We start from the raw sequence: 15,310 nt of genomic DNA, 5'->3' as shown, positions 1-15,310 counted from the left end.
CCATGACTAAAGTTCAGTTAGAGAGGATAGTGATAAACTGACGTTTAGATCTTTGAAGGGGATCTCCCTTTGGGAAGTACATATTAAGGTCTCACCCCGACTGGTATTTTGAACCAATCGAGCCTTTGCTGCACATTTTACAACTTCGAATTGCTGTTCGAGACGTGGCGAGCTAAATGCCTCCCTAATTCATTACCTTTGGGAGTGTGCCATCATGATTCCATTTTGGGCTTCAATAAAGTCTTATTTTGGGAAGCTATCAGTCCCCACTCATAGATGTGGTCCCGGGAGTTTTGTCTATTAGGTCTTTTTATCTCACAACTTTGGGTGTACCTCTCCCCATTCCGACCTCCTCATCAAGGCTTGTGTAGTGGCCTTAAAACTAATCTTAGTGCATTGGCTCCACCGTCTCCCAGACTACACCAGCCCCCAGCATCGGGTCTCCTCCAGCTGACAGACTGACACTGCAACCGCAGGTAACTTTTTATTTCTTTATTTCTACCTAGGGCTATTTTCATCCTGATTGAAGTATTTTTAGTTACAGTAAATTTGATGTTTGGAATTTCCCATCAGAATGCTCTGCACTTTCTTTGAGAGTCTGAGGTGCCCAAAGCAAAGACATCGCAAGCGAAGGTACATTTGAGAAGAAAAAGACAGACACAGTGGGGCGGATTTTAAAAGGCGCGCGAATAGCCTACTTTTGTTTGCGCTCCAGGCGCAAACAAAAGTACGCTGGATTTTAGTAGATACGCGCGGAGCCGCGCGTATCTGCTAAAATCCTGGATCGGTGCGCGCAAGGCTATGGATTTTGTATAGCCGGCGCGCGCCGAGCCGCGCAGCCTACCCCCCGTTCCCTCCAAGGCCGCTCCGAAATCGGAGCGGCCTCGGAGGGAACTTTCCTTTGCCCTCCCCTCACCTTCCCCTCCCTTCCCCTACCTAACCCACCCGCCCGGCCCTGTCTAACCCCCCCCCCTTACCTTTGTCGGGGGATTTACGCCTCCCTCTGGGAGGCGTAAATCCCCGCGCGCCAGCGGGCCTCCTGCGCGCCGGGCCGCGACCTGGGGGCGGGTACGGAGGGCGCGGCCACGCCCCCGGACCGCGCCCGGGCCGTAGCCACGCCCCCGTACCCGCCCCCAAAACGCTGCCGACACGCCCCCGAAACGCCGCGACGACCGGGCCCGCCCCCGACACGCCCCCCTCGGAGAACCCCGGGACTTACGCGAGTCCCGGGGCTCTGCGCGCGCCGGGAGGCCTATGTAAAATAGGCTTCCGGGTGCGCAGGGCCCTGCTCGCGTAAATCCGCCCGGTTTTGGGCGGATTTACGCGAGCAGGGCTCTGAAAATCCGCCCCAGTGAGTTGTGCTGCCCCATGTGTGCCTTGGGCCCCGAGGTTTAAATCCTCCCCTCCAGACAGAACCCTGACAGCAGGGGCCAGTGGACAGAGAGAAACGAGAAAGAAAGTAAAAGTGAGAATTTGTGGCCCCAGGACAACCGTGAACCCCTATATTTAGGACACCCACCGGAAGGGGGAGGGGTTTTTGTTTTTACATTTATAACACCCTCTATCTCCACTAGCCCAGGCATTGCAATGGCAGTTCTTGGCTAGGAACCGCAGGGCGACCAAAATGATAAGGGGAATGGAACAGCTCCCCTATGAGGAAAGACTAAAGAAGTTAGGACTTTTCAGCTTGGAGAAGAGACGGCTGAGGGGGGATATGATAGAGGTGTTTAAAATCATGAGAGGTCTGGAACAGGTAGATGTGACTCGGTTATTTACACCTTCAGATAATAGAAAGACTAGGGGGCATTCCATGAAGTTAGCATGTGGCACATTTAAAACGAATCGGAGAAAGTTCTTTTTCACTCAACGCACAATTAAACTCTGGAATTTGTTGCCAGAGGATGTGGTTAGTGCAGTTAGTATAGCTGTGTTTAAAAAAAGGATTGGATAAGTTCTTGGAGGAGAAGTCCATTACCTGCTATTAACTATTGGGCCGATACAGTAAACCACACGGGTGAGTGTGCGCGCGATTCAGTAACTTAATTTATTTAAATTAGGGCCCACGGTAAAAAGAGGCGCTAGGGACACTAGCGCGTCCCTAGCGCCTCTTTTTTGACGGAAGCGGCGGCTGTCAGCGAGTTTGACAGCCGACGCTCAATTTTGCTGGCGTCGGTTCTCAATCCCGCTGACAGCCACGGGTTTGGAAACCGGACGCCGGCAAAATTGAGCTTCCGGTTTTCAACCCGCGAGCCGCGGGACCATTTAAAAAATTTTTTTTAAACTTTTTTTTAACTTTTGGTGCCTCTGATTTAATATCGCAATGATATTAAGTCGGAGGGTGCACAGAAAAGCATTTTTTACTGCTTTTCTGTGCACTTCCCAGGCGCCGGCAGAAATTAACGCCTACCTTTGGGTAAGCGCTAATTTCTTAAAGTAAAATGTGCGGCTTGGCTGCACATTTTACTTACTGTATCGCGCGGGAATGACTAATAGGGCCATCAACATGCATTTGCATGTTGCGGGCGCTATTAGTCTTGGGGGGGTTGGATGCGCATTTTCGACGTGCTATTACCCCTTACTGAATAAGGGGTAAAGCTAGCACGCACTGTACTGCATCGGCCTGTTAGAAAATAACCACTGCTATTACTAGCAACAGTAACATGGAATAGACATAGTTTTGGGTACTTGCCAGGTTCTTATGGCCTGGATTGGCCACTGTTGGAAACAGGATGCTAGGCTTGATGGACCCTTGGTCTGACCCAGTATGGCATGTTCTTATGTTCTTTGGAATCCAATACAAAACATTTGGACAGAACGTTGTAGTGTAAGATTATAATTCCCACTGAAAAAATGCTTTCAAGGCACAAGACTAAAATATATATTTTTTAAAAACCCCAACAATCCCCTTCTGCACTAGATACTCCAATGATCCTGCTGGTACGGACATGGTAATTGCTGTACATTTCATCTCGAAGCTGATTGTTATACGTCATATTTTGCAATTTCCCCCTCCCCGCCCCCGCGCTGAGTTCTTGCCTGGATCCATCCCGTGCCCGCCCTCTTCCCTACCGTGCAGGAAGCGCTAGCAGAGCCCAGCCTCCCATTGCGCCCCCCCCCCCTTCTGAGAGCAGCCAAAGGGCTTTTGTTTACATGCTGAGCCTGAGCGGGTCACATGCTACTCCAGCGGCCCTGTCAGTGATCGGGGCTGCTACTGACGTCAATCTTTGCTGCTGCAGCTTTAAAAAAAAAGAAAAAAAAAAGGGGAGGGGCTGGGAAGAGCTTGCTGTCATCTCATCATTTAGACAGAAGAAAGGTAAGCGCCGGTGTCCCAGGACGCGGGGGTGCAGCAGCGGCAGAGTGAGTGTTGAGCAAGAGAGGGACCCAGGATGACTGCTCCCCGGGGATCAGCTGCGGACAGCTTCCACAGTAAGTAGGTCGCCCCCTTTCACCTGCAGCGGACGCCCAGAGCAGTTGGTGGCTGATGCACGAGTTGTGCTGCACGTACTCTATGGATGGTGGTCAGGCGGAGGCTGAACGCCTTTTTTTAGTTGCAAAGATGCCACTAGTGCAAAAAAAAAAAAAAAAAAAGTGTATTCGGGGCAGTGTTTCAGTGGAGAGGGTCGAACTAGCTCTTTGAAAGCCCTCTGTTTAATCGGGACTATTATGTTATCCTGATGCCTAAGGATGTATATTTACAAAATATGTATTTTGGAGCAGAGATACTGTTATAAAGCTCACTCTTTCCTTAAGTTTTATAAACTTTGTTTTCTTATTTTACTGCTTATTTGCGGCTGATTATGTTTTTTGCAAAACAATCATTGACATTATTATTGGAAAAAGACCTACTTTTCTTTCTTTTATTTTTTTTTCCTGAAAGCAGTATAGCTTTCCAAAGCTGACAACAAACCTGTTCTCACTGCTGGCATAGGTACAATCGAGCATCTAACTTTCATGGTTCATTTCGGATTATTGATACTGAATGTTAATACAGAGGAAGGGAGAATAGTGGCAGGAGAAGGGAGACAGGCTGATGTAATAAGGTGCACATTATTTGTGTGCAAAGTTTGCTTTCAATTTAACAGGGAGTCTTGCACATAAGAATTGTGCATGCAAAATTATGTGCATATATTTGCATGCTTGCATGCAAATCAAATATTAATGAAGGCATTAGCTATTACTTCCCTTCCCAATGCAGAGATGTGCTTTAAAGCCCTGAAAGTTTAACATGAGGTTTTATTTAATGCTGGATATATAACTGAGAAGTTAGTTCCTATTTCTGGGGCTAGTGCTATTTTATGCTGCTGTGCAAGCATAGTCCTAGATCTGGAGTTCCTGGGTGTGGTGGTGCTTGATTCTGGGTCCTGGGTGGAACCCCACATCCAGGATCATGCTTGTGCAGCACCATAGACTGCCACTAACCCCAGAAACGTGAGAGAACTTTCTTGCACCTTTGACTCAGTAGTGAAATTTCCAAGTCTATATTGGTTTATCCAAGTCCAGGATCTTGAGTCAGAGAACCTCTACCCAGGGATTCCAGGACCCCTGAGCCTGAGATGCAGAATTTATGCAAATGTAACTGATTGTGATTATGTAAGCTCCATCATTCAGTGCTCATTGTATTTACAAGTGTCTAGTGTTCTCCACATTTTCATAAGACCTGGGAGATCAGCTAACAGTAGAACTATTGGCCAGGCAGGAGCAGCATGATGGTGGATGGAGGACCTTCTCCAGAAACCGAAGAAGCAGGAGCCAACAGTGACTGAGAAATGTAATATGACAGTTGCACACACACCAGTTTTACACAGTGTTGACAACTGAGATAAGTACCTGCTCTATAGAGAAGCACTTTTAAAACTTTACACCTGTCTACGGTGCCATTTCAGTTATTTAATGTGTACAAAGTTTTTTTTTTTTGCATAAAACTTGGTCAGCATGTTGTTTTTTTTTCAAGGTTAATAATCTTAAGAAAATATCAAACATCTTATGAAGTAAGTAGTTTGGGTTTGGTTCTCTTGAAATTTGTTACTATTTGTTTTTTCTTAGCTGAAGTTCTTGTTTGAACATGAAACTTAAATCGCCATTGGTTCATTTATTGATTCAACAGAAATATATATTTTTTTCCTTTAGTGGCAGTACTACTTCTGGAAGGTAAATTTACCTATTCTTTTTGTAAAGGGTTAGCTTAGTCAACCCCTTTTCCGACAGACCTGTTACAGTCAGTGTCATTTTGCCAGCTGTTAACAGAAAGGCACATCGGTGAGCTTGCTAAGGTCAAACATAAACCTTGCTTTTTTCAGGACATAGCGGTTAACAAATAACAACAAAAAGACAAAATATATAAACTGATAATTTTTTTTGGACTAACAATACATTTCTTGACTAGCTTCGGGAGCTAATATTCCCTTTCTTGGGTTAGAATTGAATGAGCAAAAGATGATGTTACCAGGATATATGGGTGAGTCATAAAAGGCATTCTAATGATAAGGGGAAGGGGGCCTGGGAGTGGAGGTCTGACTGATCAAGAAGGTAGCAGGCAGTATAATTTTATGGATCATAGTGAGTTAAGATCCCAGGTCTTTGAGTCCTTTCTTGACAGTTCATTTTAACTTCAAAAGCCTTATGTCCCTGGATTGTTTAAAATTAAACTTTAATTAAATTGATCTTATGGCCATTGATGCAGTGGTTTGGGTCCGAACATGGGGGCGCTGCTTTGATCTTCTCTGCGATGTCCTGGATTTCATTGGCTTCGGTGTTCTCATCTTGACCAGTGTGGAATTTTTTTTTCAAAAAGAGGTTAAGATGGAATATGATCACCTTGTACAAATGTACTAAAGGACTTTCTCAGGAGCTGGAAATGGACAATTTTGCATTCAGACATGTAGAGAACAAGGGATCACTCACTAAGATTAGAAGGCGGGACTGGGTGACACATTAACCTCTTGAGTATGGGTTCTAGTCTAGCTCATGTTGGCAGTAACTGAAAACAATTACCATCTGAAAGCTGTTCTTTGACTTACATGACAAGAGTCGGTGGTGTCTGTCAGTCCAGTAGACAACTTTCCACATCATTAAAACAACTGACATTGACTGGAACCTTTAAGAACTGTTTCAGCAGAGAGGCCAGCTTCAACATGTCTACATTTTTTTTTGTTTTGAATTTTAAAATATTTCTCTGCAAATATAGTTGTGTGCTTTAAAAAAAATTGATAATACATAGGATAAACTTGAGTAGAGTATCCAAGGAAACTAATGATTAAAATAAGAATCTGTTAAGTGAATACAGTCCTTAGTCTAGTGCTGCCACCTGAGCCAATCCCATTCTGCTGCGTGCAAGAATTTGTAGACCTTTTCCTATTGAAAGAGAGAATGTCAAGTTATAGAATACAATATAATGAACTTTAAGAAAACAATGGTTAGATTCCAGAGCCAACTCTACCATTGTCTGAGTAAAGTATTTTGGTTACCTTGTCAGTCCACTTGGATATGTAGAAGCTGTAGGTGAGCCCTTTTTATTGGACTGAAAACCTAATGCATCTGTTTGTAGCATACAAGAACTTTGAAATGGCCACAAAGAGCCTAATTAGAGATACTGATGTTCTCATCTATTGCCAGCCAGAGTCCTCCAGTAGTTGTAAATTCTGCTACTTTCTCTCAGTTTTCACACCCCTCTCACTTCCTCCAGCACCCTCCTATCCTTTAACTTTACAACTGTTTGCAGCTTTGATGATAAACAGCACTGAAGCACTACTGGAATGTAAATTGTACATTGCTCGCCTGCTGTGATATCATGCTTAGCTCATTCAGTACTAACTTGATGTCGAGAGAGTCATAAATGAATTGTAGGGAGACTCCCAAAAGGGACCCTTTTTCTAGTTGCACATGAGGATTTTTTTTTGGTGGGGGGGGGGGGGGGGGGACACGACAACTGGCTCCAAATTTTCAGACAGGTTGATCCAGTCCTGGTTTTACTTCCCTGCCTGCAAGGGCTTATATTCTTCATTTTCTTAGGGAATGCAATAGGGAAATCAGAATAATTCCCAGCATGCAATGGGGTAAATCCAGGACTGGAACAAACTGACCTGAAAATCTGAAGCCAATTGGCAACCCTGGGGGGGGGGGGGGGGGGGGGAGACTTTACCACTGTCCTCTTTGACTTGTTTGAGAAATGTTTTTGCCATTGTTGTTGCAGTGCTAGCAAATATCCACTGGATGGCACTTTTAGAGATGTTGGAATTGAAGGTAATATGATAATGATGTAATTTGGGGAGTGTGGGGTGTTTTCTCTCAAGAACCCTTGGAAGTCTGATTGGTGGAATGTTTAAAAAAAATATATATATAATCAATATACTTTTCCAATTTTAGGCCTAGATTCATAATTCCACTATAAATATAGCGGAATGATGAGCTGTGGTGAAGAAAGGGACGGGGGGACGAAAGTGTGCAGCCGGCTGGCTCGTAGCGGTGCGCCGCACACTATCGCCCCCCATAGCGCCACGACAAAACGTGGTGCTATTTCCCTTGCTACTGCCAGCAATAATGTCCAAAACATTATAGCCCGCAGCGGTGCCGCCACCTCATTAGACTTAACCCTGCCCAAACTGCCCAAACTCCTCCCTAACTCCCCTAATTTTAATTTTATTGCCAAGATGTGCCCATTATTATGATAACTGCCCATTGCATTTTAAAGAATGACCCTGTTACTTTGTACATCACTTTTATTTACAACCTGTCACGATTCCAGCTGCTAGGCAGCCTCCCCACCAGCAGAGGTCTTCACACAGCCATGCTCACTCCCATCCTAACCTTGATGCTCCCATGATGCAGCATGTCCAGCCCTATTTAGCTCAGTCTCTCCCACAACTCAGGTCCTCTTCATCGAGTTACCTTGGCGCACCTTGCTTTCCTTGCTACTATGTGGCCACTGTGGCCTTCTTGCTCCTGCCTTGCCCTATGACTTCCTTGGCCTTCCAACCCTGTCCTGCAGCTTCCTTGGGCTTCTAACCCTGCCTTGTGTCCTTTGGGCCTTTTACATTCACCTAGACCTGCCTTGTGCGCTGCTTAGGCCTTCTTGTCTGTTTTACCTTGTTTTGTCAAGGATACTTACAATATAACAAGGAACTGTGCTTAGTTCCTTGTTTCATATGTTTGAATTCCTTGATTAGTTCTTGTGATCCAGTCCTGTCCCGTCCTTGTCATCCCAGGCCTTGTCTCTAGTTGTAGTCCTGTCTTCAGTACTAGGCCTTGTTTCCAGTCACAGCCCTCTCTTCAGTTCCAGGCCTTGCATCCACTTTTAGCCCTTATTTTCAGCCATCCCTACCTCCAAGACGCATCATGTCTTCTGCTCCAGGCCTGCATCCACTTCCAACTTTGCCTACAGTCCTGCCTGTCTCCAGACCTAACTGTCTCCAAGACCAACCATGTCTTTTACTTTAGGCCTTGTCTCTGGTTCGAGCCCTTGTCTCCAAACTCACCTGTCTTCAGAATTAGCTGTCTCCAGTCCAAGCCGTTCCTCTAGTACCAACTCCATTCAGAGCCGTAGCCAAGCTATTTGGCACCTATGGCCAAGTAAAAAAGGGCACCCTCAACCTGAACATAACACACAACCCCATGAGCCAGGTCACTCTGTTAAATGGGGCTTTCTTTTTAATTTTTATTTTGATCCAGCAGTTTCTTCCTGCCCCTATGGGCTTCCAGCTCAGTCGGAACCAATACAAGGATCCTGGCTCCATAAGCCTACATTCAAAAACTGAAATGGAAACCCCAAGAAAGCAGATTCTGCATGCCATTCAACACCAGAGAAAGAGAAACAGAAATACATTTCCTCCTATATTGTGCAAAAGAAGATATCATGAGCTGCACATTCCCAAAGCTGACAGAGCCCATCAACAAAACTGAATATAAAATGCTTTTTTCTACTCTGGCTGTTTGTTTTTTTCCTTTTCTAATCACTTTGGTCCTCATCTCTTTATGCTGCTTTCCGCTTCTTAGTCTCCTAACTCCTTTACAGGGTCTCATGCTCATGTTCTGTTACATCTCTCTCCTGTCTCTTCAGTACCTCCCCTACGCCTCTGTCTAATGTCGATCTTTCCCTTTTCTTCCTTCTCTTTATCTCTGCCTCTCTACTTATTCATCTAGATTTTATCCCCTTCTCTCCCTCCAGTTCTCTGTGCTAATCCTACACCTCCCCAACTCTCCCCAACTCTCCCCTCTATTGCCCCCTCTCAGTCCTCCATCTTCCCCTCACTGAGTTGCTCCTCTTACCATCTCCAGCTTCCCTTGTCCTTCCCCTCAACAGCTGCATCCTTTCTTGTGCTCCTGAAACCCCCTCATCTCCAAATCCTCCTCTTCCCCTCTTTCCTCTCTCATCTTCTGCAGTCATCTTCCAACCAATCATATCTTCCATTCTTCCCTAGGGCTGGTGTATAGGTATTAAGCACCCTAGGTGAACCTTATAGCCCTGCACCCACCTCCTCCACAGTTGCACCCTCCTCATACACAATTCAAAATTATGCATTTATGATAATAGATTTTACATGAGAAAGGACTTTCTGAGGTAAAAAAAAAATCACTTATAGCATGTATATTTCATGTGCATGTACTGCTGTGGTGCCAACCAGAAACCCTGCAAAAATAAAAATAAAAAAAGGCAGTTGGAATCCATATGGTATTAGGCCTAAGGTAATGCATGGTGGCTGTGGTTTTGGCCCTGGGAAAGCCATGTATTGAATTGCAATTACAATATTGTAAATCTCCCATATCTAAACAGTCCTAATTGCCAGCACTCAAACAGTAAATGTTCTACTTATGAAAAGGCAACACTGTAAATATTACAAGAGGTCCTAAAACACCAATAAACCTCCTACGGTACTAGGAAAACAAAACAAGCCAGGCTGCTATGGATCCCTACACAGAAAATACACACTAGCAGAAAACCTTACTTCTGTCACATATATAGAACATAGAAAGACCCTCATTAAAAACAAAATAAAGAGCCCATAAATTATAGATAGAAATATGCAGATAAATACTAAACTGGAAACCACAAAAAGCCAGACTCTATATGCAGTGCAGCAAGGGAAAACAGAAACACCGCATTCCTCATAAAATAACAAACAATAAATTAAAGAAATATAAAACATCAATCATAATAGTAAAATCATATTAATAAAAATAAATATTTCAAAACAGCTGACAAATAGAACGGCATCCAATAATTAAAAACTCATATAAAACTTTTCCATATGGCAATAAAATATTTCAAAAGAGCAGATCATTAAATAATACTCAATAATTATAACTAACAGGGATTAATAAATCCCCTGCTTTCCATACATGGGAACTTTTGATTTCCAGATGCTCTAAGATTGTTGTGGATTAGCGGGGTGGTGGGCGGAGCTGTTTGTTGCACACAAACGTTCTCCCCCTCTCTAACACGCACATGCTCATTCACTCCCTCACTCACTTACTCAGTTATACACACACACAAGCTTGTTCACTCTCTCACATGCTCACTCATACACGTACAATCTCGCTTGTGAGCTCACATGCTCATACACACAAACTCTTTGTCTCTCATATGCTCAATTATACATACACACACATGCTCATTTGCTTTCTCTCACATACACTTTCTTATACACATGCTCACTCTCAATTGCACAATCATACACACATACATATTCGCTCAATCCATCTCACATGGACAATCATACACACACTTGTTTTCTCTTTTACATATACAATTATGCACACACAAATGCTTGTTCACTTTCTCACATGTTCAGTCATACACACACGCATGCTCCGCTCTCACACATGCTCAGTCATACACACATGCTCATTAGCGCTCTCACATGTTCAATCATACACACATCTATACACACTCCTTCGCTCGCTCTCAAATGCTCACATACACACACATTCTCCTGTGCTGTCTCTCTCTCTCATACACACATGCTCATTCGCTTTCTCTCACACATGCTGAGTCACAAACACACATACACATACATGGTCCTTTGCTCGCTCTCACACAAACACACCCACATGCTCCTTCTTTCTCTTTCTTTTTGCAGGCATGCTTCTTCTGGTTGCAGGGGCAGAATGGGAGGCCTTTGCTTTTTTTTTTTTTTCCCCCTTCCGCGGGCCACACTCTTCCTAAATGCAGGGAAGGTGAAGGGGGCCCATGTTACTTCATGGGCTGGCTCCTCCCGACTTCCAGGAGTGGGAGGCGGATGCTGCTCTTGTTGCTTCATGGGCTACGCTCATTCTGACTGCTAAGGTGGGGTGGGAAGCCAGTGCAGCTCCAAGGGCAGTAACTTCTTCAGGCTGCGGGGGCAGGGTGAGAGGCCGATGTTTTGTTTTTGCAGCTCATGCTCTCCCTCAGTGCAGTGGAGGAGGCCGACACTGCTTGGCAGAGTGTGTTCCTGACGTCTGGGGGTGGGAGGCCGATGCTGCTTCTTGCTGCTCCGCTGGCCCCTTCTGCACCTGACTGCGAGGGGCAGGGGGTAGCATTGTTGATTTTTTATTTTTTCTACCGATTTTGGGGGCCACCGTCGCTCCCCCCCCCCCGACTCCAGAAACTGGTACAGCAGCTCTTCTCCCCCGGCAGATGAGCTCTTGAGGCGCCAAAACTCTATCAGTAGAGGGGAGGCAGGCGAATTGTCTATCAGATTTTGAAAGTGATTGCGCCCCTCGAGCATGGCGCCTATGACTGAGGCCATATCAGCCATAAGCTATCTACGGCTCTGGCCCCAGGCCGTATCTCTAGTACTAGTACTCCCTTGTTCCAGCTAAGTCCTGCCGGCCACCAGAAACAAGGGCTCAAACCGAGAGGGAGCTGGCTAGTCCAAGTAGAAGATCCAGCCCTGCTTTGCCCCAGAGTCTGGCTCTGCTCCTGCTGGGGGGAAATCCCAGATCCAGTCTGCCTGACTATGATAGCACCTTGTAAGAAATGTGATTATCTAAATAATAAATTCAATTGAATTGCAGTATAAATGCGGGAGTTTTTTGGTGAGGTGTTGGTCCTTTTCGTTCTTGCCCATCTTGGGGTGGGATGTTGAGAAGGACCTCCAGGGTTGTAGCCACCTGGAATAGCCAGCATGTGGGCTGGTGAGCCAGGGGACCTTCCCAGTGGTAGTGGGGCCCTGCAGGGGCTGTTCCCCTTTGGGGATAAAGCCCAAGGCCGTGATGTGGAGTTGGTTTATTCCTTCTTGCAAGATGTGACCAGATTCTTGGGAAAAGTGGCAGCCATTCCTCCCCATAAGGAATAGATCCAGAAGAGCGAGAGTTGCGTTGATTCTGAGATGAATAGTGCCCCAAGAAGTCTATGGCTTCTTGGGGAAAAACCTACACACTATGGGAACCGGATATTGTGGAAATTGAGTGAGAGGTCAGAGACCAAGAAATTCTGAAAAGCTCGGAGATCGGGAGTGTTTTATGCCTCCTTTGATGACCATCCCAATAAATTTAAATGTAAAAGTGTAGAAAGAGTACACTCCATTTATTTGTAAGAGTAATGGGTCTGAGGTAAAAGGAAGAGGAGTTCGAGAGTTCAGATTAACCTCTGGTGTATGGGCAGATGGAAGTTCTGGAGAAAGGTGTGGGAGGGCTCTGTGAATATACCCTAAGGGCCTGATTTTAAAAAGCATTTACTCGAGTAAAAACCAGGTTTACTGGAGTAAATTCACTTTACTTGAGTAAGTGGGTTTTTGAAAATTGCTACAATATATGCCATTGACTTGTCTATAGGATTTACTCACATAAGTGCACTTTACTTGAGTAAATGGCTTTTGAAAATTGCTACAATAGTAGCTACATTTACGCATGTAACTCCTTTTGAAAATTACCCCCTAAGAGCAGAGAGACTGTTCCTGTATGCCTCATTATGTTATATCTGTGTTAATGATAATTAATAATCCTGACTGTTGATTCCCATGAATTTCTGATCTATTCAATGTTTACATGTTTACCTGAGGCACATCCATGTACAAGGTTGCTGACTGGAAAATCCAGTAATAAAGTTAAGAGTTGAAGCTTTAAAAGTGGTGTCTGTGCTCTTTATTTTAGCCAGCACTAATGGGCTGCCTGGGGCCAGAGTTCGTGGAGGGGTGATGGACGATGTTCTCTTTGAGGACAAGCAGTTGTGGTTTACTACCAACCATGACTGTCTCCTCACAAGTCCACTTCACCACATGCATGACCTAACTTGAGAGCCCACTGAATAAATTTGGAAAGGTTGACCCCTAAGCAATAGGGAAATCATCTCTATTATTTTATGTATCCTATCAGTGGGTAACATAAAATTGGCACCTGGAACATGTGGCATGGAAATAGTATGGCTAGAGAAATAGAGTGTTAAAAGACATTTGGAATTAGAAGAAGTTTTAGTGTGTACATTATTTTTTGCCCAACATGAGAGCAGAGCTTCCATAAGACAAGATGGCAGTCAGGATTAGAACTCTGAAGACTTTCACACCTTGAGGGAAATCAAAAACCCTTTCTGAGGTTGCGTGGATGGAAGACCTGGTGGGAAGAAGTGGAGAAGGAGCATCCTCGCTAACATGGTCGAGCACATCACATAGTTGGGGAATCATGTGGGTGTTGGTGTCCAACACCCACATGAGGATTGGAGTTCATCATAAAAAGAGGGAGTGCCATCTTTTCCGCATGAAGTTCGACATGGGATAAAGTATGGCAAGCAGTATTGGTGACCGGTGCCAAGGGTGACCATGGTGAGTAGAGGTCTCTGGTGGATCAACTGTCTCTGGAATGTGGCCTTTGTATCACCTGTGGAGAGCGAAGAAAAAAAGTGTGGGTTTCCCATATCGAGAGTTACCTATGCGGAGAATAGAGAATGATTCTGAAGCTTAGGATTGAGCTCATTCTAATCCTGGAGAGCAGAGGGCAAGTAGAGCTAAGGCTACAATACAAACATTGTAGAGTTCAGAAACCCATCCTGGACTGAGTTTGGCGTGTGGTTGCTTTCCGGAGCCGCACGTAATAGAGGAAGATGAGGAGCTGCTGCCTTCAAAAGCCATGGAAGTGAGACAGCTTAGTGCTGCAGGAGATGCATTGGTGAAAGCAGCAGTGGAGGGGCCAAGGCCTTACACACAGGTGTGCAGGGCCTATTCAGAGGTGAAGGAGCTAGTTGGAGGAGTCTTGGTGGCAGAGGTGAACTTGACAGTGGAGAGGGTGAGTGTACCTCATGAAATGAGTAAGGCTGGGGAGCCATCCGAGAGTGCCACAGAAGAGTCCATCATGAGGCCTAGGGTTGGGATCATCATTGGAGAATTAGCCAAAAGAGACAATGATGGGAACTTGGGGCATGGAGCCTAGTTTCAGAAGTCAAAAATTTTTGGGCCTCTGGCAATGAAGCTGTCAAATCTCCAGGTGGCCACTGTTTTCCCCATAATGGACCTGAGGAATGTAGAAAGGGGGAAAGGTAAACTCTAGAGAGCTGGGGAGTGGAGTATGCCATCCAGGATTCTGTACTTGGACTGGTGCTTTTTAATATATTTATAAATGATCTGGAGAAGGGTACAATGAGTGAGGTGATAACATTTGCGGATGACACAAAATTCTGCAGAGTAGTTAAATCTCAAGCAGATCGTGATAAATTGCAGGAGGACCTTGCAAGACTGGAAGTTTGGGCGTCCATATGGCAGATGAAATTTAACATGGACAAGTGCAAGGTGATGCATATAGGGAAAAATATCCCTTGCTGTAATACACAATGTTAGGTTCCATCTTAGGAGTTACCACCCAAGAAAGAGATCTAGGCATCATAGTGGATGATACATTGAAATCGTCATCTCATTGAGCTGTGAAGGTCAAAAAAGACTTGAACAGGTTAATGTAAATCGGTTATTTACTCTCTCAGATGATAGAAGGACTAGGGGGCACGCCATGAAGTTAGCAAGTAGCTCATTTAAAACAAATCAGAGAAAATTATTTTTCATTCAATGCATAGTTAAACTCTGGAATTCATTGCCATAGGATGTATTTATGGCAGTTAGTGTAATTAGGTATAAAAAAGGTTTGGATAAGTTTCTAGAGAAGTCCATAAACTGCTATTAATCAATAGGGAATAGCCACTGCTTGTTGCCGGCATTAGTAGCATGGGATCTGTTTAATATTTGGGTACTTGCCAGGTACTTGAGACTTGTATTGGCCACTGTTGGAAACAGATACTGGGCTCGATGGACTCTTGGTCTGACCCAGTATGACTTATCTTATATTCTTATTTTTGCTGTGTTTCTGCCTGATTATTGCGGTGTGTGCTCTCTGAGGGAGTGAACATCTTGTCAGGATT

At 44.8% G+C, this 15,310-nt stretch overlaps 1 protein-coding gene across 2 annotated transcripts in view; it reads left to right on the top strand.

Moving 5' to 3' along the window:
* Window positions 1–3,150: 3,150 nt before the first annotated feature.
* Window positions 3,151–15,310, top strand: part of LOC115088002 (BCL2/adenovirus E1B 19 kDa protein-interacting protein 3-like) — a 91,655-nt gene continuing 79,495 nt past the window's right edge. The window contains exons 1-3 of one of the 2 annotated variants that reach the window (XM_029595834.1): window positions 3,151–3,426; window positions 4,952–4,988; window positions 7,190–7,239. In XM_029595834.1, coding sequence (XP_029451694.1) covers window positions 4,984–4,988; window positions 7,190–7,239 — 55 coding nt within the window. In that variant the 5' untranslated portion in view covers window positions 3,151–3,426; window positions 4,952–4,983. The remainder of the gene's footprint in view (window positions 3,427–4,951; window positions 4,989–7,189; window positions 7,240–15,310) is intronic. The other variant, XM_029595842.1, reaches the window with a different exon arrangement.

Source organism: Rhinatrema bivittatum, chromosome 1 (assembly GCF_901001135.1).
Source record: "Rhinatrema bivittatum chromosome 1, aRhiBiv1.1, whole genome shotgun sequence".
NCBI classification, from domain to species: Eukaryota; Metazoa; Chordata; class Amphibia; order Gymnophiona; family Rhinatrematidae; genus Rhinatrema; species Rhinatrema bivittatum.
This window is presented reverse-complemented; position numbering and strand designations above follow the sequence as displayed.